A 24,045-nucleotide genomic window follows, 5' to 3' on the forward strand; every position below is an offset into this window, starting at 1 on the left:
TCAATTCAAAAATACTTTATTGATCCAAAAGGAAAATTAAATGTAGCTCATCCATTCAGATTCTTCAGAGTTATTGCAGATGGCTGATTGCTGTTGGCAGGAGATATCTTTTGTAGCTGTCTGTATTGCAGCAATTTGAAGAAGCCTCTGACTGATGATACTCTGCCCAGCCAGCATCAGACGACGACATTTTCTGAATGTCAAAATGAACCACCACTAGATGTCCGCCGGATGTTCGTTGACATTCGCAGTAGGTCAAAATAAAATGCTATATGGTTCTGCTAGGTCTGTGGAAATCCTAATATGAAAGCAATTTCACTGGAGTGCAAGGTTTTCAATTGGAACAGTTGCCTTCCATTTCCTAGGGATATTAATCCAATCTTGTAACAAATTGGAAAATGGATGACAGTCACTTGAAACACTTGGCAAATAATTTATTCATTTTACAGTATTAAAATTAAAGACTACCAAAGACAAAATATGATAATGGACTACATTTATTCATACATAAACATATGTTTATGTTTATTCATAAACATACAAAACAGTTCTGTTTTAGGGAGAGAACTAAAACATGCAGAATGTCGGCCCTCCAAGACCGACTTTGGACACCCCTGCCCTAATTTATGACATTTTCCAAACTTGAAATTATTTGACCATTTTTGCACAATGTATTTAGATCATCTTTAATTATCCTCTGCTCTGTTCAGCTCATCCCACAGACTTTCTGATTTAGGTTTGAGGCCTGGAATGGTTGTGGAAGAAGGTTGATTTTTGGAAAATAAAATAAAAAAGCAATTTTTTTGGTAGATTCCACCTGATATCTGGTATTACAAAAATATCCTAGAAACCACTTGAGATATCTATGGGTATCTATTTTGTTTTAAGTTGATTCAACCAGATAACCAGATCTGTATACTTTTGAGCCTGTGTCATTCAAATGGTTCTTGTTACAGCGCCACCACTAGCGAGGGGGTGTAATAGGTTTTTCAAAGTTTGGTTTGTTTGGCAGTGCAGTGCGAAAGTGAATCGCTCCAGCTGAAAAGGTAACAAATGCCGTGATTTTGGTCCCCAATCGAAGTGAGTCTACCAGACTATCAGGTGTGAAAACATCATAAATGTCTGGAAATATTGTGGATCAGTCATTTTAGACAACTTTACACTCCACAGTTTAAATAAACCTTTTGCGATGCAAGCTTCCTTCTTTAACGTAGATCGTATTAAACCCCATTAATTGGGAACCACATGACTTTGGTATTGGTGTCATAGTCAATAAGCCTTGCAAGATTACTAAACTACTGTATACTCAAAAATATACACTACAGAATGAAGCTCGCTTTCATATCTTTATCCACAATCAAGTTAACAAGGGAGTAATTGTCGTGTTTAGTTTTGATAAACTTCTCTTTTATTTAAAAACCTTTAAAACAATGTTTAATGCCAAAATATGTATAAAAAGGTTTGATGGAGAATCATTTCACTGTTTTGCAAATGGTTTATATTTCCATTTTTAGTCCGCAAAAAAACTCACAGCTTTCATTTTCTCTATACAACCTTAAAAACAAGACCAAATATGTACAAATATTTCCATAACTTTTACAACTGTATTTACACTAATTTACATAAACACTTAGAAAATAATTCCAACACTTGTTTTCAGGAATGGCTGTCATGCTGTACACATCAGATGGTTTTGAGGTTTCTTCGATTTCACTATATGTTGCACAACACTGGAGCCTTAACTGGCAAGAAGTGGCATGAATGTCCTCTGACCGTTTGGGTCATATGTTCAACAAGGCAGTTTTCTCTGGATAAACTGCCCTCTTGCCTCTAACTGGCATATGATACCTAATTTCTTTCCAAAACCTGGAGCGAGGAGAGAGGGATGGTGACACTTGTGAGTCCTTTCCACGTCTTTCCTCGTCCTCTCTCCATGTCCTCCATTGTTGCCGGGTTTGGAGAACCTTCCACCAGCACACGGCGCCCTGTTTCTTCCTCAGGTGGCGAACCGACTCAGGGAAGAGGGCCAGCTGGGCCGGGGTGATCTCCTCCAGTTCCACCAGAATGACCTGAGAGGACAGAACTCCATTAGAACCTCTTTGTTGAGGACACTGGGAGACCTCAACATGAGTAAGAGTTGCTTATCGGCTGAATTGTGTGACTTTCTGTGGCTATATAATGACATTTCTCTGTCTTACCTTTAAGGAGCCCTCCAGCAGCGCTCTGTTCATGGATGCCACACATTCCAGATGCTGCCTTGTGTCCGAAAACGCCTTGTCGTCACCACCAAAACCCACGCCGCCATTGCCCTCACTGGTCCCACTTTGGATTTGATCAGCCTCCTCGCCAACCTTCGTAATATTGTTGTTGTTACTGCTGGTGCTGCTCGTGTGCCTCTTTTTGATGAAAGTGGAAGCGGTGTAGAGCAGGAGAACCCGACGACTAGCCTGAAGGTTCTCGTCCACAGAGTCCACGACGGCTGCAGGAAGACAGAAAGCATAGAGAAAGTCGTCATCAATAAAAATGATATTGAGTTGATTTTTGGGGCATTATTTAACATGTCAAACTTCACATCAAACACATGAGTAGCAAACTTCTTTCTGGCTTTTTTTTTTCTTCCAAAAATTACTTTTTTTTGCCACTCTTCCATAACTCTCAGAATGTTTGCCTTCAGACTGAAGTTTCACACCAGTGCTAAATGAGCTTATGAAGCTAACTTTCCCATGTGGGAGACTTACCCTGCCCCGGCAGGCAGTCACGGCCCGCTATGAACAGTTTGTAGCCACAGGCCTGTTCCAACACTTCAGGCAATGTCTGCAGGGCGAACTTCTCCACCTCCTCACTGAACCCAAAGGCACCAGGACTGGGGTAAGCCACATAGGCATCATACAGCTTGCCATCAAGATCTAAAAATAAATTTGAATTAGTTGACAATTTTGTCTGCATCAGACAAAATTGGACAAAGTCAAACAACAATGGCTCCAGAAAATGAAAAAAACAACAACAACAAAGAAACACGAACGCACAAATGAAATTTACAGGGACGAATTAACCTAAAATGAATGCTTTGAATTAAGGGCGGAAGCACAGAGAGAACATGAATGAGAAGAACATGCACACTCCATTCAGAAAAAAAACCATGGCAGGAATTTAACTCTGCACCTGCTTGGTACAGGGCAACAGTGCCACCTGCTGTTCCACTGTGCAGCCCACAACAAAAACAATCCATTTATTTCTTTTCTATAGTGGTAATTATAATCAGGCATTCTGTTTTTTATTATGAACTGGACAAAGTGAGAAAATGTTAATTTACTAGGAACTCAATTTTGAGTACATCTTAGTCAAAATCATAACCTACTGAAACACTAATGTTCCAAGTTAAACAGAATATATCAAACAAAGGCCAGCAGTTTTTCACGTTGGTGGGTGACATTTTATTTGAAAGAGTGCAGCTGCAGTCCTGTGGTTTGTGTGCTTCTGTAAAGATGTGCTCCAATGTGAGATAAAAAATGGGAGATTCTGTGGCTTTGGATTTTTGCGTGCTACTGTATTCTATAGCTGCCGTAAGGAAGAGGCTGCTAACCAGATGTTTCCACTTTATTTCCAGTGATGGTGTTGTAATATCCACAGCACATTTTAGCTCCACCTCTGACGTAAAGTGTTACCTTTGTTTGTGTAAAGGACTGGAAACGCTCTCCTGAAGCACAGCACAATGTCTATCCTGAAGACGTAGTAGACGGCGACGCTGACGACGAAGAGAATAGTCATTCCACCAAACACTAATCCGATGGGAAGGATGATGTTCGGATCTGTGGAAATAAGAAATCTCATATCAGAGCAAAATCAATTTACATTGGGAATACTTAGTTTTTAGCTGCGTAGTTAAACAGACTTTGCTTATAAATTTGTTTTGTAAAGGTTTTCCAATTATTGAATTGAAAAAAAGAAGATTTCCCCCAACTTAAATTTTATAAAAAGAAAAAAAAATAAAATCCTGAAAAATGATCAAATCTGCTGCAAAATCTCAATATCAACGCTGCTGCTCACGTTCTGACTAAAACCAGGAAGATAGAGCACATCAACCCAGTTCTACAGTCCTAACACGGGCTCCCTGTAGTTCAGAGAACAGACTTTAAAATATTGTTAATTTATAAATCACCGAACGGCTCAGCACCACAATATATTATAGATCTGCAAGGAGTAGAGCAGCTGGTAGTAAACAGCTTTCAGCCACGGCTAACTCCTGGAGCCAAATGCTCCAAAATGCAGCCACAGTATGTCCAAAAGAAAAACATAAGTGCAATCATTTGCATATTGAGCGTTTACAGAGGCTGATAATCTCCCCACTCAGCTCCTGGATCACTGTGGAAACTTTGAGTTTTATGTCAAATCCACATGAATTAAATGACCGAAACTAATTTTCTCACTGCATTTTCGGTTCATTTTGTCCAGCTGTAGATTGCTAGACTCTGTCCAATCAGTCAGGTATTGTGTAGTTGGTGCTTTTAATCAGTTTTCAGATAATTAAATCCAAGACTATGGAACACAAAATGTCACTAAAATCACTCTGTCCTTTCGAATTAGTGAATCGAATCGTATCTGATAGGTATTTTCCTTTCGAACCTAAATAAAAGAAAGAACCACAGACAACGTATATGAATTTTACGTGGAGCTTTTGCAAAAGGGAAGGCTCTGCCAAACTTCTCCTCCGATCAGTTCTACAGAGCGTTCTGATCTGCTCTCACATGAGCTCCTGTTTTTATTGTCAAAGAAAAACAGGAAAGGGGGCAGTCAGGAAAAACAACAGAGGTCGTAAAGCTTCTAACCCAAACATCTAACAACCCAGTTCCAGATGTGATATCTGATCAAAGGTCTGAGCCCGGTTCAAATCTCGGTCAATACTGTCAATAAAACAAAATACGACTGTTCACAGGTAGTTACTAAATTAGGAGGTGCGTAAAGTTGAACAGACAGTAGTGACCTCCATACACACGTAAGGAAGAGAACGCTTTAAACAGAAAATCACAATGATCTATAGGCTGAATGTGAACTAAAGTAAGAATAAAATGATAATACTCAAAGAAGGTGAAGATGGTTGGAGCTACAGCCCCAGCTGTGATGTTTGGAAACAGTCACTTTGTGAAGTAGTTACAGGGACAGCTCAAGTTCATGCATTTGAACACACATGAACATATTTTTGACAGAAAAAGAAGAAGCTGAATTAGCTAAGCTTCCAGAACACATGTGGACAAAAGGTCCCTCTGATGTTGGATTACTTGGGTCAATTCCCCCAGTGCAAATAAAAGCAAAATCTAGCTGGAGACCTAGAGTAAAACAATACCCTTTAAAGACGGAAGCACTGGATGGGATTGAACCAGTAATCGAAGGTTTGTTAAAAGGAGGAATCATTAAAAAGTGTTCAGATTCTCCTTGTCGAATTGCATTGTTTGCCAAATATTGTGATACATATTGTATCGTGATCAGAATATTGCATATCGTATCGTATCATGAGATTATTGTATAGCTACACCCCTAATGCCCACAAGCCTTACCAGTTGGTAACAAAGTAAAATATCCGTCCGGATAGCCTCTGGAACTGAAGACCCTGCAGGTGTAGTTGAGGTAAAAATCCTCGTCCTTCAGTTCGGCGAAGAGAAGCAGCCGTTCTAACCACACACCCTTTGGTTCATCTTGGGTCCACGAACTGTTAAAAAGTCAAATCGTTGAAAGCGTCGGCCTTAAAAGGCGGCATCATTTTTTTCCACTAGCAGAAGTTAATCTAAATGTACCAACCGCAGATTTGATGTGTAGACGCGTTCAGACGGCTCAGAATCAAACATGACCTTTTTTTCGACCAACCAAATGACTTCAACGGACGGCGTCCCAGAACCGGGCACAAACACCAGACACCTCTTTGTGAAATTTGACCCTGAAAGCAAGAAGGAAGAAATTCTTCAGCCTGAGTGTGCTTACTGAGCTAAATCACTGATTTATTTGAATTTTGTCTTTTTTTTTTATTTGATATTATTTGGCATGTCTTGTTCAGTATGTTGATGTCTTTAAAGATGATGAGCAAACCAGTTGAATTAACTGTACTAAACAAATCTGCATGTATTTATGCTTTTGTAAAATACACTAGATATGTTCGAGCAAGCTTTGTACGTCTGATAAGAACATTGCTTGGACATTTAAAACACATCAGACTGTATTGGTGAAAAACTGTAAATATTTCAAACAGGCAGGCATATTTATAAAAGCAAAACATGTCCAAGGGGAGACCTCACCTATGGCCTCCTTGATAATTTCCTTTTCCGGCTCATGAACTTGTGGAACGAGGAAGTAGTTATCTGAAAAGAGAGATAAAAAAATAGCATGATTTTGTTTTTTTTTGCTATTTGATCATCTCTTTTGTTTGCTTGGTCAAGGCAATTGAATTCTGCCATTCTTGGCATCATTTAAAAAACAGAATGTAATGGTAGTGTTGTTACACACTCATGCACAGTAGGTGGCAGTATGTACCTTAACGTTGCTTACGAGCCGCCATAATAGAAAAGAAGAGTGAATGACAGACTGACACTGGAGGGAAACCTGAACAGAAACTCTACCAAAGTAAATCCAACACCTGAAATAAGAATCCAAACTAACAGAAGGAATGAACTAGAACGAGGTCATACAAAAGCAAACGAGTCCAAAACCTACTTTTGAAATATTTAACCAGACGCTTCGAAAGTAGGTCGTATGAGTCATTTTTGCTGGTGTGTATAAATATAGTATGATCTGAACTGACCATTGACCTTTGCTTCGGTGGTCTCCGACACGGTTACTGTCACCCCATCAAGGGTAAAGGTCAGAGTGCAGGTATAAATGCCGTCGTCTTCAGTTTTCACGCTGTGGAAGGCCAGCTTGTTCCTGTCCTGGATGGTTTGGCTGCCTGAGTCCTCCAGTACGGGATCACAGCCCTGAGTTGGGTGAACAAAAAATGATTTACAGAAGATCCACTCTACAAGGACCCAATATGATTTAATGACTTGACAATAATAATAATAATAATAATAAAAAAAAGGCTATGATTATCCTTCTTTTTTAAGGGTGGAGGACAAGTTTTTATCTCGTTTTATACTGTGTTCCTAAAGGGACAGGTGTGATTTTCCTGAGCTGCAGTTCTGTTGAGAGGAAACTGCTGCAGACAACTCATCAGCATGAAACCAGGTGCATATAAAAAAATCTTCACATGCAGAAAGTTGAACTTAGACATATCTAGGAAGGCATTCGACACATCTTCATAAGGAAAAGAGGGGAAGCTTTTTATTCCACCAAGTCTTGTAGAAATTCTCTTGACTGACTGTATAGAAAATTGTTTCACAACAATAACGGAGAAAAGCTAGAAAACAAGTTGTGGTCCACTGACTTTGCCGTGTTCATGTAGATCTGGCCTATGAAGAATTGGATGTTACTCACTTTGTACCACTTGACAGAGGAGCTGATGCCGTAGCTGTCCAGTTTCGCAACATAACCCCCCAGAAGGCAGTTCACTTTATCAGCCGTGCCTTTTGTGAGAGGTGTATATGCTTTCAGTGGCCTTCCACACTCTCCGTCCTTTGGCAGAGTTATCACCAGTATAGTGGACTGCATGTAGCACTGAGAAGGAGTTCTGCATGGAAAGACAATGCAATGAGGTTTGAAGTTTACATTCAGAATGATTACTGTCTCTTTATTATTTATTTCTCATGTCTGAGTTAATCGTAGGGTGGCATAATCACAGCGTGATGCTGTTTTTGCTGCAGGAGGGACTGGTGCGCTTCATAAAATAGAGGAAGGAACATTATGCAGAAATACTGAAGCAACGTCTAAAGACATGAACCGGGAAGTTAAAGTTTGGGCACAGATTGGTCTTCCAAATGGACAATGACCCTAAGCATAGGACCAAGGTGGTTACAAAGTGGCTGAAAGACAACCAACTCTTTGTGGTGTGACCATCACAAAGCCTTGACCTCAGTCCTTGGGAGAAGTTGTGGGCAAATCTGAACAGGCCTGACTCAGTTCCCGTCAGAAGGAATGGGCCAGAACTCCGGCAAACTATTGTTAGAAGCTTATGGAAGGAAACCCAAAAGGTTTGATGCAAGTCGTACCATTCAAAGGCAATGCCACCAAATAATGGAAATGTGCGTAAACTTCTGACTGTGTGGCATTTAGCAAGTAGAAATAATTTTGCTAGTAGCAACTAATCTAAAACAAGAGCGGTTTTGTCTTATTTCACTTCAAACAGTGAGAGGAAAAAAGATGCAAATGTCTTTACTTGGTGTAGATAATGTAGAAAGACCCTGCAATGGATATCAGTTTTCTAACAAGAAGTAGCCTAAATAGAAGCCTTTACAAAAGCCTTTGCTCTGTTGTAATGACTTTGCCTTCAGACAGTCTCTTACCGCACTATGGCGAGGTATTCCCCATCGTCGTCCATCGTGGTGTTGAGGAACCAAAGCGTCTCCTGGAGCACCAGAATCCGACCCGCCTCATTTCTCATCTCCTGTCCCGTCTTTGCGCTGAACCAGGTGATGTTGAACGGGACGGCGGTGAAGTCAAAGACGTCCGGAGACAGCAGGGTGCTGTTCAGCATGGCCGCGTCCCCGGGGACAGAGAACACCCGTTCAAACAGGAGCTCATAGTTGGTGCAGTTATCTGCAACGCATGTCACATTATTAATTCTCAACTTGCTGTCAAACTTAGCTGCTAAAATTAGCTTCACATCGTGTCCGTTCATCAGAAAGCTGCTGTAAATTTAAATGTGTGATGTCACTTTCAATTCAAACGAATGACTGTGGATGTCCCTGTTAACGTTCATTTTTAGCTGTCAGGTATGATTCAAACTTCATCAACTATAACTTTAAACATGCTTGTTTTAAACACACTTGTCATTGTTTGTGAGCAACAGAGCAGAAACATCCTTTCTGTCCACTTTATTTCAAAGCAATGCTGCAGTTGCCTTGATTAGGTGTATATTTAAAAACTGTGTTCCAGTCAGAGTCCCAACTTTAATCTGATAGAAAATATCTGAAGGGATCAAAAGATTAGGGTGATGGTAAGGAGATCTTCCAGCCTCAAAAATCGATAACCAAAAATGAAACCTGCAAAAAGCTGAAACTATAAGACTACAAGGTTTGACTGCTGTAATGGCAATAAAGAGTTTTCCTATATTATTGAAAAAGATATAACAACTTTTTGACATGCTTCAATAAAAACGTCACTGATCCATCATTTTATTGGCTTTTGTGAGACGGGTGGGACATTTTTGTCCACAAGAGGGCAGTAAAATGCTTGCATATGACGAGTGGAGGCTGTTGACTAAGCAAAACCATGTGAAATATCATACTTGTAATTTAATAAGTAACATTACAAAACAACAGCTCATTGTCTTTTTTTTTCTTTCAAAAGACACATGGTATTTTTGTACATTTACGTCAAGATAGAAAACAAAACCAACCTTTTTTCATGAGCTCAGCCTGGGCCAGTCCACCACAGATCCCTGAAATCCAGAGGAACATCAGAAAGCTTTCTGGCGATGAACTCGGGCCCATTGCTGAAAATAAACGGAAACACATAAATGACTGTGTCTTATGGATTACAGCAGCAACCTGAACATGTTGTGCCAGCCAGTGGGTCTCTGACACAAACCTCCAGTGTAAAGATTTTCATAGCACATGTTTCTCTTCCTCTCTCTGCTCCTTCCTTCCCCATTCTCCCACCCTCTGCTCCTCAACCACAGATACAGACACGGAGGAGTGACTGCAGAAACTGCTGAAAAACGCTGAGTAACGCTTGCAAACCAGGAGCAGGTCTGGTGTCCATGGAGACGCCATTCTCAGTATCTGATGACTAAATTAACCCAAAAAAGAAAGAAAAAATGACCCAGCCTCCCTCACTGTTGAAGGTATTATGTTCTGTGCTTAGGCTTGTATTTCTTTAAAAAATAAAGAGCTAATGCTAAGGTCAGACTGTCAAAAGTGAAAACAAGGCTAAATTTAATGCCAAGAACTGTTCTTCCTGCTGGGTTTATCTTGAAGATTGTAATGACTTTTTTTCCCCCCTCCACACCTTCATATTTTATGTCCTCAGTCAAATAAAACTGTGCAAATATACATGAGCTCATGTTAGAAGTTTTAATAACCATGTCAAGAGGGGGAAAGCATTTTCAGAGTAAAATGGCAGGAAATTCTGATATGTTTTCTACTTAAGGTGTGTTAAGCAAGCTGTTAAGCAAGTTAAGTACATTTCCTCCATGTTCTGGTTGTTACATTAGTTGTTTTGGCAGGATTTCCTTCCTTTCACGTGGCCAGGAAAAAACCCATCAACATCTATTATTGCCAATCTTTTTTTTAAAAAAATAACATGAAGTAAAAATCTGGATTATGTCGACCCATACTAACTTGCTTCCTCTCTTTCTTCAGAGAAGTACATTTATGTTTACCTGAATGCGCTACAACACAATTAATTTTCTGCAGTGTTTGACGGAGATTAGAACAACTTTTAAACGTAACATAAAGGTTGTTTTTTAAAAATGCAGCCGGTCGAGTGAAGCGCCAAAAACGCGGAGGCGGCACAGCACACCTGTTAGCTGAGTGTGACTTCCTGTTCCTGCCTAAATTAAACAGCAATGCCTGCGCTTTGCTTTACAGTATTCATCCTCTACACAACACCGTAGATCATTTACACCTCCATGTTCACGCAGAGCATGTTCAGCTTCAAATGGGAAACGGCTGTGTTTTTGTTTTTGACTGTCTCCATAGCGACGTCCCCGTCCGTCGGGGGGAAGGACACTTGGTGCCACATAATGTTTGGAGCGTCTCAGCGCTGAAACACAAACTGGCAATGCATTAACGAGCAGTTCGGGTGCTGGTTACCATGGATACAGAAATGACACTTTTTTTTTTTCTTTTAAAGCTCTTCCTGCTGCTTGCGTGTCAAACAGTTGTGACAGGTGCAGCCTGATCTGCATCTGAAGACAGATGCGGCGTCACCATCATCGTTCTCTGGATTTAAAGAAGAAGAAGAAAAAAAGAATCGACATGAACAATTAAATTGTCGTCGGTTGCATATGTTGCTAACACCACAGACTTTCCCACGGAGAGTGATTTTTATCTAACCACATCTTTCACCAAACGTGTGACTGACTGCACAGTCGCTATTCCGTCTCCAAAGCAACGACTGGGCTTCAGTTTTGACTAACAGTGTTGAATCAGTTGACAAAAGGGGTTTCAGGCACAGTCGTGTGTCTGTATTATGACTGGGCCTTTGGGACGGTTCAAACTCTCAATTGTAGTTTCACAACAATATCGTAGAGATCTAATCTACACGGATATGATGATATTTCTGAAAGAGGCGTGTGTGATGCACGTCCCCCTGATGTTCCTGCTGAATTCAAAGCCAGGAAAGAAAAATCCTCGAGCTGGAATTAAAAATATCTAATATTCACACAACCGTTCAGATTTGGAGAAATGCATTCTTCTCTTTTTTTTCTAACCTTCACTTCTGATCATGCTGCATTTATTTTTCTTTAGACACAGAAAGTCCGAATTAATCATGTAATAAGCTTTTTTTTTTACTTTTTGCTATTTGCAATTCGTAATGCAGCTATATATTTCACTAAAACCAGGACGACTAGTGGCTGCAGCAGTAAATGAACAAATAATATCTAAAAATCAGGTGCTTCTCTTCTACTTAATACTACAAAGACAATAAATAAAATGTTTTTTTTTATTTCTCACTGAAGAGACTTTTAGAAAAAAACGAAATTAATAAAAATAAATGCGACAGACTGGCGTCCTGTCCAGGGTGAACCCCGCCTCTCGTCCGAAACGTTAGCTGGAGATAGACACCAGAAGCCCTCCTGACCCCACTAGGGACAAGGGTGGTAAAAAATGGATGGAGGGATAATAAAAATAAACAGTTATCAACATATATAAAGCATCCTACAAAAGCAAGATCGTAGGAAACCTGAATACAAAAGTAAATTTGTAAGATCCGTGACGCAGCCCAAGAGTTTATAAAGTTGAAATTTACCTGAGATGCTAAGCTTTTTTCCCCAAAAGACGGATTGTAAGGGGAGAACATGCAAACTCCACGCTGAAAGACTCCAAGCCGGGATTTGAAACCGTGACCTTCCTGCTGCCAGGCAACAGCTCCACCAGCTGCACCAGTAAAATCAGCCTGACGATTTAAAACCCATTTCAGACCCGACACGTCTGGAGCTGTTTTGGTTTTTAAAAGTTGGATACTAATTTACAGCTCTGATCGCAAGTCAGATAAGTCAGAGATTTCAGCAGAGAAGAAGTCCCTCTGTTCTCTGTTCAAGCACCTGGGATTACTCTGACTTGAATGACTAAGAATTTTGCGTAACCATCCAGAATCGCTGCAGAGTCAAAGCATGTCGAACATAGTTTAAATCTGGGACAAGCTTAGACAAAGCAACACAAGAGAGGAAGTCAGGAGGAGTTCAGCAGGTCGTCCTGCTGGAGGGCGAGTGGATGGAGATGGATGACTCTCATGAAAGAGGAAATTGTTTTGTTGATGCTTTATTTAAAAAAGAGAGTTAGCTGTGACATACAGAAGAGGGTCAGTGCCAGTGGGGGGAAAATAATTGACATTTTTTCTCAGCATTCTGACTTTTTTTTTTATTATTCGAGGGACTTGTTTAATCTTCTGAGATCAAAAGACATACGGTAATTCAGAGAGGGGGGAAAAAAGTCAGAATTCAGAATTTTGGATTTTTATCCCCTCAGAATTCTGACTTTTTTTTTTATTAGATTTTTTTTACTTTAATCTTCTGAGATCAAAAGTCAGAATTATGAGAAAACAAGTTAAAATTCTGAGAAAAATGTAAAAATCCTTTTTTTAAATTATTATTATTATTATTATTATTATTATTATTATATTAGTGGCCCTAATCCTCTTCCATTGTGTCAGTAGCTAACTGTGGAATGAATCAAAGTTTTGAAAAATTAACAAAAACCAAAAATTAAAAATAAATAAAAGGCTTCACTGAAAATCATTTTAAAACTGAAAATTAAATTTTCTAGACCTTGGATTAAAAGCGAGCAAAGCTTTTTTTTTTTTTTTTTTTTATCAGGTTCCTCTTAATCTCTCAAGCAAACAAAGCCCCGCGTTACCATCGCTAGTGGAGATGGTGGAGAGGTTGAGGGAGCGATAAAGTGATTTCTCTGTTTGTCCTTGTCAGAGAGGAGGAGCGGTGGCTGCCCGGAAACTGGAAAATTCATCTTCATTTTATTGAGGCGATAACACAAAACTCTGACTGCTTCCCGGAACAAACTTTTCTGCTCCTAACAAAACAAAGTCATTCGTTCTCCGGAGCAAAGCAGCAACATGTCCGGAAAGTGCTTGCGAGGCAGAAACCGCAGCGAGCGACGCTGTTGGGTAACGGGCCTCTCTAACGGAACAAATTTGTGCAACGTGTGATTTCGCGACGGCAAAGGTGTTTATTTCTGTTTGCCTTCAGTCAAGTGCTGGCAGGGGGGGGAGCCGTCCTGCTCAGTCACGCAAACTTTGTCCATCTGTTTGTGACACGGCCGTTTCAACACTCGGGGCCCAGGAGTGAACAACAGGTCCAAGGTCCAGACGACACGCAGGGAACCTGCAGGCTCGTAAACATGTGATGTCAAGGGCTTCGCAGTCAATACCGCGTCATGTTCGCAAGCTGAGAAATCCAATCTGAAATTAGGAATGAGTCTAGTGTTACTCATAATGAGACAGAGACGTGGTTGATTTGATGGAACAAAGCGCTTAAGATTCCTGACAAGTCAGAAGGGAATAAAGAGAAGACGGCAAAGACACACATTAAATTTTTACTGGCTAATTAAATATGAACGTTACAAAGGCCAGTGGTTCTCATGTTCACATCATTCCAAACCTCAGTTGTCTGTGAATTAAAGGGATGGCTCTCTGAACTGAGCTTTTGTCTAATTTTTATAAGAAGGTAACGTTTTCTTATAAAAATGTTACACAGTTAACAAAGACACAGTTCAATTTCCTGTGTCTTTGTTCAGTATGAACCCAGATTAGTTGGCCCTGTTGGCTGAAGCTACAGTCAGTCTTACTGTATGAAAACAAATGCAGTTTCATAACAGAAACACTAATTTATGAACCTACAAGCCGTCACCATGTTTGCATTTGATGGTTATTTACAAAGAAGCTGACTGGCACCCTGAAGTGACGTTGGAGGTGGTGTACCACCAATGATCTTCCTGTGTGAATCACACATCGAGGCCAAAACATGCAAATCATTTCTACCAAGAGTAACTGTCAGACAATAAGTTAGCATACAAACCAAAAATATATGTGTTTTAAGCCATGCTGCTTTTCTGTTATACAGTTTGTCTCACTGGGAGTGCTTCATGTCTTCCACAGGTACGTCGGTGATGCAACCTCAGTTTCACCTGCAAATCAATTTCTCTGAATGTAACTCTGGATATAAGGTGCACTAATCTGTCTTTACTTAACACGATTGTTTAAAAGTTCTTATGGTTTGCACAATCGCTTGCCCTCCACTAGCCAAACACCCGACAAAATCTGCGTATGTGAAACGTCGAGCTCGAACGCGTTGACTTGCGTCGCGACGCAGGAAAAATTAGTTGCTGATTTAAAAAGGTTAGCTTAGGAGAAGGAGTTTTTGGGTGAGGTTCACATCAGCTAATTTAGTTCCCATTCCTGATATTACTAGAAAGAAATGGCAAGCTAAGCAAAAATGTGAAATTTGTGCTAAAGGGAGAATGATTTGATTTCGAATGACAAAGGGGAATTGAAACCTCGATCTTTGGTTCATGCACTGAGCCTGCGAGGCAAGTCCCAACTTGCTCCGTTGACTGACACACGCCCTGAATGGGTGTAGAGTTCCCACTGCAAGTCTGTTCATCAAGCTCTGTCATTCCTGACCAGAGAGATCAACAGCTGCTAATACCTGAAATGACTGCAGACGCCTATGCAAGTAGGTCAGTTTGCTACTACTCCACCTGCTGTCATAGGCTGCCTGAAAGGAAGAAGGAGTTCACCTGTAGCAGCTGATAAAGACAAAGGAGAAAAGTCAAGTAAAATGAATGACCATGTACAACATATCCACTCCAGTTAAGAGGTACTTTTGAGCCAAATTAGACTAAGGTAGCCGGGGCTGCATGCAGCTGTATTAGTCCCCAACGCAGTCGTCCAGGGCGCCATTCCTGACTTTTGGGAGCAGCATATCCATCCCCACCCTTTTTCTTTTTCCTTGTAGAATTAGTGTCCTTAACGGCCTGCAGCACCACAAAGTCATATGCCTTGAAAACGAAACAAAGACAGGCTTGAGTGGGCTGTTTGATCAACCTCAACGACCTTTCAACCACGTTCAGGCATCAATAGACGTATTTCTTCAGACTTCTGCAAGTCTTTTCCTTTTCAAAAATAAAAATAAAAAAAATTCCTTGCTCTTATAACAGTTTGAACGTGTTGATCAGTTTGTGAGGTTTGTTCCCCCCAATCACTCGTCCCTTGCAGCAAGAAGGTCCTGAGTGCGACTTGTGGTCTGGGGTCTTTCTGGATGGAGTTTGCTTGTGCATGGGTAGATTCTCTCTGGGTACGTCAGCGTCCTCTAAAACACGACTCGTTGCTATCTAAATTGAGAGTGTGCACGTGGTTGTCCTGTTTGTCTCTGTTGCCCTTTTGAAGACTGATGAACTGTACAGGGTGTTGCCCACTGACCACTGGAGATAGGCACTGCCTTGTAAGGACAATATTGACAAATATTGATGGATGGATTCATCTTTCCTGTAGGTTATGAAACTGTTTCAAAAAAGGTCCACTTGCAAGTTTTTGAAATGTTTTTAGCTGGTCCAGAAGTTCCTAAAAGTGACGAGTTCTCCAACCATCCATTAAAGAGTCCATAGTGGTCAATAGCTGAGGCAGGTTGCCAACTCATTACAAGGCAACACAGACTCTGTACTCGCCCTTCCACTGTAAATGACTGAGGGATTATGTTTGGTAACATTTCCGATATTTAGGAAGTTTTTATTTCTTGTAAAAATGTTTAATTTCTCTCTTTCTGATAGACAAATATCACACATGCTCCATGTTCTTCATTGTTAAAAATGTCCGCCCCCTCCTCTCATCTGCCGGCTGCGGTTTGGCGGTGTCGGGTTTGTCGTTTCTGTTCGCATCTTCGAGCGTTTCTCACATTTGGGTTCGCTTTCTGTTTTGGAAAGCCCTGCGTGCTCAGGATGAGAACTGGACGTGCTTCTCTTTGTCAGAGAGCGAGGTCTGAACCCCGTTCTATTTTTAGCCACGCCTGAGAAAAGATCTCTCAACCAAAGATGCAGAGTTGGGGTGGAAGGAAGGAGCAGCTCATCCCAGGGGCGTCAAAATACAATCGTTTCAGCGAAAAAAACATAAGAATGACACGAACTATAATGGCTTTTCTAAGTGCAATTACTGTAATCTCTGTAACTGAGATTAATGAGTTACAGGCCGTGGGAGGCTGTCAAAATCCATGACTCATTTTGCACTAAAGAAGCAACACAACGGGAGTTACCTCTGGCGCAGCGTGGCATGAGAACTGCGGATCAACATGACATAGGGCAAGACGGAGAGAAACTTTCTATGATGCAAAAGCAGGTCTCGTATTCTTGCAGTGAAGATCTTCTGCTTTGGTTTGTGGCGAGATGCTCCGAGAGATTTCTGGCAGCCTGATTTATCACACCTCTTTCAACAGTAGCTGCGGTGCAACAGAACAAAGTGTGCTTTGACAAGGCTAGATGTTAACAAAGCAAACAGCATCAAGAAGAAACAATGTTCAAATCAAGATACACGAAGCTCCGTGACTTGGGAGAGGGGGAAGAAAATGGGGAATGTGCCAATATAGACTGGTTTTGACCTCAGCTCAGAGTTTAGTCTTCCATGAAACCCACTGGTGGTTTACTGAACAACAACTTTACTTGTTCCAATGCATGAAGTGGCTAACCATGTCGTAACCAGAAGCAGTGATTATTGCAACTGCAGAAATAAATGTAGATAGAAGAGCAAACAGGGAGGACAATAAAATCCCGACACTATTAATTAGTAATTCCAAACCAGTCTCTGGTAAACACAGGTTTAAGGTGTTGCATCATGCCTTTCTATACATGCTTCATAATAGAACATTTGCTATACGTTGCTTAAGAATAGTTACCCTTACTACAGTTTCTCCATCTGCGACAGGAAGAGAAAGGAAGTGAGATTTCTTTTGAGGTTGGACTTCAAAAGCTCTTCAGTCGGATATTCAACACTGAACACTGTGTTTTATTGACGTCCTATTTATACAAATAAGACTACGCAAGCTATATTAGGCGATTCAGTTCCTACAAGAGCATAAAAATAAATTTAAAAAAACCTAAGTTAAAATAAAAAAATCTGTACCCTAAGCTCAAAGCAAACATGCAAAGTGCATTGACTCACCTAAGAGCAAGCAACGTGCGAGGCGGCGGGAGACACAGGAAGGATTAGAGAGTTTACACGGGACGCCAGAGCAAAGAGAGGAAGCCTCACCTCTGACCCGTGCGTGCAAAGTGGAGTCTCCACCATGCAGCTCAGCCGGTTAGTCACCAGCTTGGTCCCACCTCCACGGGACGAAACAACACAGAGAGAAGGAAGAGATGTGTTTGGATTGCGGCTGGACGCTTTCCGCTCACCTTCCTTTGGCATTTCAACACACTGACAAAGTCGTTCTGATGCCCGTCCCCAGGTGAACAACTGACCGTAAGCTCACCTAGAAATAGCTTCTCCTAACTGGAGAAAATGATAGCGGCCACCGTGTCACGACTGCAACTGGAAATAAATTCCTGGACTCAATAGTTACAAAAAAAAAAAATTAAAAAATTATGAAAGAGTATTAGCTTCTGCAGTTACTTTTGCACATAAAAAAATAACTCCCCTCATTATGATCCTTTCAAGTTCCAAAAACTGGAAACTTGCCTTTTCATAACCCGGGCTGAAAATACGACTTTTCATTGTGCATAAATTACGGCTGATATTTTAGAAAGGAAAGAAGGCGACGTTCTCCTCACGCACCAAAACATTGTTTTCCTCTAATAACATGACACAACCCGAAGTTGAGTAACGAGGACACGCCAGTCGTTATGCCATGGCAACGGAACAAAACCTCTAGCAGAGTCAGCAACCAAACCCTCAAGGTAACTCCCGGGTGTTGTTTGTGAGCATAAACTTTCTCAAAGAAGAATAGCTTTTCATAGGAAAACTGGTTTTCTTTTTCTTGTTTCAATAAACGAAGCTTGCCGACATCCACAAACTTAATTATAAAATAAATCAATAAATGTTTATCCTTCATCTTTATCAGATAAGTGGTAAATGCATTTTTAGCAGTTACATTATTACAGCATGAAATTCTCATGATATTTGTAGTAAAGTAAGACTTTCTGCAGCTTCCATTCACTAGATTTATGAAACCACTGAATGCTCCACTAACATAAAGAAGCATATTCTGCTGACTCAGCTGCTTGGAGGGACTGGACACGACGATTTAGAGGGGGGAAAAAATGCTGGTCAGAACTGGAGCCAAAATTCTGTCGTTGTGAATGCTGACAAAAAAAAAGGTGTTTTTTTTGGAGTCACATTGTCCATCAGAAGCATCGTATTTCTTTAGCAGCTGTATCCTCAGCTGCTTCTTCTAGTTTTACTTTGCTTCATATTGCTCATTTTAGAACAATCATCCATGTCTTTAAGTGCTGCATAAACTGCAAAAGTCTACATTTAAGATGACAGGAAAAGAGTACGGTTTCCCATGAAACAAACATCTTGCTGTCTGCCAGAAATGTACAGGGCCACGGGTTTCCCCATTGGATTATGAACTTCACAGTAGTCCTACATGAGCATTTAGTTATGAGTCAGTCTCAGTCATTCACAGCCCACTGCAAAATGTCACATTGTTCAAAGAAAGCGTGAACCAACCACGACCCACAAAGTGACAGTGAGCAAAAGCCTGGACTTCATTTTTTCCCCCTGAGTCATATAAAAATTAATCCACAAGATTTCTTTTCCCTCCAGGACAAAAACAAAAAAAACTTTCTTCAGTTCAATTTAAGATTACAACACATCATTACAAACATCTGAGCAAATCTCCCAAAAAAAAAAGAAAAAAGAAAATCATCTGGAGAGCGCTGCGCAATGTTCAACAGTGAAAGTACAACCATTTCCACGTGCACAGTGTGAAGGATTAAGAAAGCAATGCATCATCAACGAAAGTTATTTATTTGGGAGCAAATGGATGAGTCATCTGATCCAAATATACCATGTTCTAGAAAAATCTGCGTACGATGAGCAGAGGCTGACAAGAAACCAAATCTCCATTCAACAACTTTATATATATACTTTATATAAATTAACTCAACTGGTTGTTTTTTTTTTCATTCCATGTCTGGAAAAAGTCTGATATATATATACAGTACATATACACGCAACAAAAATATAAACGCAACGCTTTTGTTTTTGCTCCCATTTTTCATGAGATGGACTCAAAGATCTAAAATTCATTCCAGATAAACAATATTACCATTTCTTTCAAATGTTGTCCACAAATCTGTCTAAATGTTTGATGGTGAGCACTTCTGCTTTGCTGAGATAATCCATCCTTTTATTGTGGGCAGTAGAAGGTACACCTGTGCACTAATCATGATGTCAGATCAGCATCTTGATGTGGCACACCTGTGAGGTGGGATGGATTATCTCAGCAAAGCAGAAGTTCTCACTATCAAACATTTAGACAGATTTGTGGACAACGTTTGAAAGAAATGGTGATATTGTTTATCTGGAATGAATTTTAGATCTTTGAGTCCGTCTCATGAAAAATGGGAGCAAAAACAAAAGTGTTGTGTTTATATTTTTGTTGAGTATATATATATATATATATATATATATATATATATACTGTATATACAGTACAGACCAAATGTTTGGACACACCTTTCTAATTCAATGGGTTTTCTTTATTTTCATGACTATTTATAAGGCAAGAAATTCCACTTATTAACCTGACAGGGCAGGTTGACCTATGAAGTGAAAACCATTTCAGGTGACGACCTCTTGAAGCTCATCAAGAAAATGCAGTGTGTGTGTGTTGGTTTGCGATCCAAAATCAGACAAAGTCCAGCCATCATACAGCTCTAAATCTTTTCTTTATCAGTTCTTTGCACATTACGCTACCATTTTCAAACTGACAAACATTCCAAACAAGAGGGAGCCGCCCCTCTGATTCAAACCACCTGGCTTTTAAAGCATGGCCAGGACTAATTAAGGGGCGGAGACAACAATTACATTTCCAGGTAACGAAAGAACAAACATTTGTGCTAAACAATATTCCTAAACAAATATTCACAGAATTACAACTAACAATTTAACAAAAACAAAGATAAACTGGAACCAAACAAAAAATAAAACAAACATCTCTCCTCCTTCTCAAACAATGGACCTTCCCAGTAAGGTAAATTGGAAACACCAGGTCCCAGGCAGCACTGTTCATGGGCGCGCCTCCATGGCAACACATGACCTCAAAGGAAAGAGAGGATGATCAAAACAAAATATTAAATAAAGCAACAATACATCCATCCATCCATCCATTTTCTGTTCACCCTTGTCCCTAATGGGGTCGGGAGGGTTGCTGGTGCCTATCTCCAGCTACGTTCCAGGCGGGAGGCGGGGTACACCCTGGACAGGTCGCCAGTCTGTCGCAGGGCAACACAGAGACATACAGGACAAACAACCATTCACACACAACACACACCCCTAGGGAGAATTTAGATAGACCAATTAACCTAACAGTCATGTTTTTGGACTGTGGGAGGAAGCCGGAGTACCCGGAGAGAACCCACGCATGCACAGGGAGAACATGCAAACTCCATGCAGAAAGACCCCGGCCGGGAATCGAACCCAGGACCTTCTTGCTGCAAGGCAACAGTGCTACCAACTGCGCCACTGTGCAGCCCGCAACAATACATAAAGCACAAAAAACAACAACACCTGTTGAGGGGGGTAAATCCCTCACAGTGTGCAAAGCAGTAATCACAGCTAAAGGTTGCTACTTTGAAGAAACTAGAATATAAGGGCTATTTTCAGTTGTTTTACACTTTTTTGTTTAGTGCATATTTCCACATGTGTTATTCATAGTTTTGATACCTTCAGTGTGAATCTACAATGTCAATAGTCATGAAAATAAAGGAAACTCATTGAATTAAAAGGTGTGTCCAAACCTTTGGTCTGTACTGTATATATATATATATATATATATATATATATATATATATATATATATATATATATAAAGGTAAAGCAAGCATTCAGATAAGCCACATTTTAAAATTTAAAGTTTGGACATTAAAAAAAAGTTCAAACCTTGATGCACTTTGAGAAATGTTTTATTGGACTTGATGATGATGATTGTTTACCAAAGCAGTCTAGTTATTTGGTCATCACTAAAAACTGAATACAAGTTTTGGCAAAAATGTTCTGCCTCTTGTTTAAACTCCACTAAAATGTCTGGGATGAACTCCAGCTCACCTTTGCGGCGCCTTTAAAATGACCTTTAACTTTTCCACATTCTGTTTTTTTTTTTTTTTTTTCATGAATTCAAAACAAAACTGTGCATAATTACCAATCTGAAGGAAAAATGATGGAGGGGTTCCAAAAAGGTTTCACAAGTAAAAACCCAAATATTGTAGTGAGAAATTATGATTACCTCACCTCAGTTAATACTTTGGAGAATCACGTTTCACTCAAAGTACATCAGCAAATCCTTCCATGTAAGCCGATATCAGTTCAGAAACTCACAATTTTGCTAATTCTTCTTTTCAAAAATATCTCCAGCTAATTTGGGTCGACTAAAGAGCGCCTTCAAACATTGATTCTCGAATCTTGCCTCCAATTTTTTTTTAATCGAATTTAGCCCTGGAATTATTTGTTTTGCATGTACACCACTTTCTTCTTTCTCGTGTTTGCCGTGCCGCCTGGATGGAGTTTTCTCTCGGCTTCCTTTCAGCAACAGCTTTCTTCTCGACACTCTTTCACAAGATTTGTGTCAGAGTTAGTTTCAGTTCACGAACCACGCCAGCCGGACCGCAGCGTTGTTCAGCGGAGTGGCGCAAACCAAGGAAAATCGCATCACGAAAACAACGAAATAAGAAGCTAAACAGGTGAGGATGTGAATGAGAAATAATCTGAAGATCAACGTCAGATGAAATAAAATCCCATTTTGAAAGACAAAGCGAACACGACATCGGCTTGCCAAACTCCCCTAAAATAAAAAATAAATAAATAAGTTGGGTTTTCTACAGTTTTGCACAACTACTAGTTTTTCTGCCCGTAGATTCTCCTACCTGACTTGCACGTCTCTGCAGCTCCTCCAGAGTTACCGTTGACCTCTAGGCTGCTTTTCTGGTTTGTGCGCTCCTTAGCCAGGAGGCATATTTCAGCGGATGGTCATGTCTTGGCAGCTTTGCGGTCGTGCCGTGGCGTTTCCACAGTCAGATGATGGATTGAACCTGCGAGGCGAGGGATGTTGATTTAGAGCCTGACCCTGCTGTAAACTTCATAACCTTCTCCCTGAACTCTCTGAAACAACAAACACGGAACTTCAGTTCTTACATGTCATAAAATTAAGCTGGTCAAACTTGCTTTATTTACGTTTGTTTAACATGACAGTCTAATGTATTTACTTGGATAAACTTAATTTGCTTATTTGTAACAAATGAACTGATTTTCTTTTCTGTTTACAGTGTGGGTTTGTTGGTTTTCATGAAGGTGCGTTTTACTCTAATGTTCTTTAACGAACCTCTGAGGCCTTCACTGAACATCTGTATTTATACTGACACACAGCTGGGTGTCTTTTTTTTTTTAATGACTTCAAGTTCCTTGCCCTCCATATCCATCACGTGTTTCTTTGTGAAATTGTTTTAAAACTCCATATTGTTTTTCTCCCACTTTCCCCACATTTCTTTCACAGGTTTGTGTTGGTCCGTCACTTAAAATTTGGTCGAAATGCATCAGATATTTTAGTTGTTGATTTATAGATCCACATATTTCCATGTACATACTTGTGCTTATTTCTATTTATTTTATTCATTTATTTATGTTTAGGTCATATTAACATAAACGTGCGATTGTCACTTGTGTTGTACGTCTTATATTACTATTGTTATATTTATATTTGCTAATATTTAACACTGGAAAGCACCTTGTCAAAAAAAAAAAAAAAGTAATTTCCCCTCAGAGATCAGTAAATATGTTTTTATGATTTCACGATGTAAAGCACTTTGAACCGCCTTGTTGCTGAAATGTGCTAAACAAATCAACCTGACTGACTGTTCGGTTAATTGATTGATTGATTGATTAAAGTATATTCTGATTCTGTAACGTGACAAAATGTGGAAACTATTATTAAAGAGTTCACAGATTGTCCTCAAATCTCCTAATTGTCTTAAGTTTGAAACATAGCAGTGATTTTTCTTTTCATACGTTTTTTTCCCCTTTTCTGTTTTATTTTGTATTTGGGGGGAAAAAAACACCTCAGTAATAGCAGACGTGCTAAAGGTCAAGAATTTTTGAGGTTTACAAAAATACAAGCAAACATTGTTGGAATAAATTTGGTGCTTTGTAACCAAAGGGAAATCTAACCTCAGATTTATATTAGCTCTAGCAGCAGGCAGATGCAAAGGACGTCCCACATGGCAATTTCTGATGTAAGAGGTTATGACGAGTCAAGGATCTTCAATCTTCAGTCAATGTGGTTTAAAATGTAGAACTCACCAGCCTGGTGTTATGTTAGTCCCTCTGTAAAGATACTCTCTTCCTCAGGTTCCATAAAAAGCCACTATAAACATCTTTATAGAGGAGGGGGGGGAGAAAAAAGAAAAAAGTAAGCTGAGTCGTCGAGTTCTTCCCGGTTCTTACTTCCTCTTCTGTGGAGACTGAAGCAATTTCCTCTTCAGTAATCTTTTGAAAGCCAGCAGATGTGCTAACATGTTGAGCAAC

General features: G+C 40.0%; 1 protein-coding gene across 5 annotated transcripts; it reads right to left on the reverse strand.

Moving 5' to 3' along the window:
• Nucleotides 1–481: 481 nt before the first annotated feature.
• Nucleotides 482–23,992, reverse strand: LOC114148239 (interleukin-1 receptor-like 1). 5 transcript variants are annotated; one of them, XM_028023375.1, is made up of 13 exons: nt 23,821–23,992; nt 22,392–22,556; nt 9,479–9,574; nt 8,424–8,676; nt 7,459–7,651; nt 6,788–6,959; nt 6,285–6,347; nt 5,794–5,929; nt 5,553–5,704; nt 3,666–3,809; nt 2,739–2,906; nt 2,199–2,479; nt 482–2,069 (listed from the first exon to the last, which is right to left on the reverse strand). In XM_028023375.1, the coding sequence occupies exons 3-13, from the start codon at nt 9,570–9,572 to the stop codon at nt 1,782–1,784; spliced, it is 1,944 nt and encodes a 647-aa protein (XP_027879176.1). In that variant the 5' UTR covers nt 9,573–9,574; nt 22,392–22,556; nt 23,821–23,992; the 3' UTR covers nt 482–1,781. The 5 variants fall into 5 exon arrangements, with proteins under 5 accessions (XP_027879176.1, XP_027879177.1, XP_027879178.1 ...); XM_028023376.1 differs by having other exon boundaries at nt 22,392–22,626; XM_028023377.1 differs by having other exon boundaries at nt 22,392–22,646.
• Between the last annotated feature and the right edge of the window lie 53 nt (nt 23,993–24,045).

This window comes from Xiphophorus couchianus, chromosome 7, assembly GCF_001444195.1.
Source record: "Xiphophorus couchianus chromosome 7, X_couchianus-1.0, whole genome shotgun sequence".
In the NCBI taxonomy this organism is placed as follows: domain Eukaryota; kingdom Metazoa; phylum Chordata; class Actinopteri; order Cyprinodontiformes; family Poeciliidae; genus Xiphophorus; species Xiphophorus couchianus.

Bases quoted from the DNA above. Each gene is read 5' to 3' on its own strand.
- LOC114148239 (XM_028023374.1), bottom strand. From the start codon at position 9,697: ATGTGCTATGAAAATCTTTACACTGGAG. The intron at 2,907-3,665 runs GTAACACTTTAC...ATTTATTTTTAG, and splicing joins AGTCCTTTACACAAACAAAG to ATCTTGATGGCAAGCTGTAT. The intron at 2,480-2,738 runs GTAAGTCTCCCA...GTCTTCCTGCAG, and splicing joins TGACTGCCTGCCGGGGCAGG to CCGTCGTGGACTCTGTGGAC.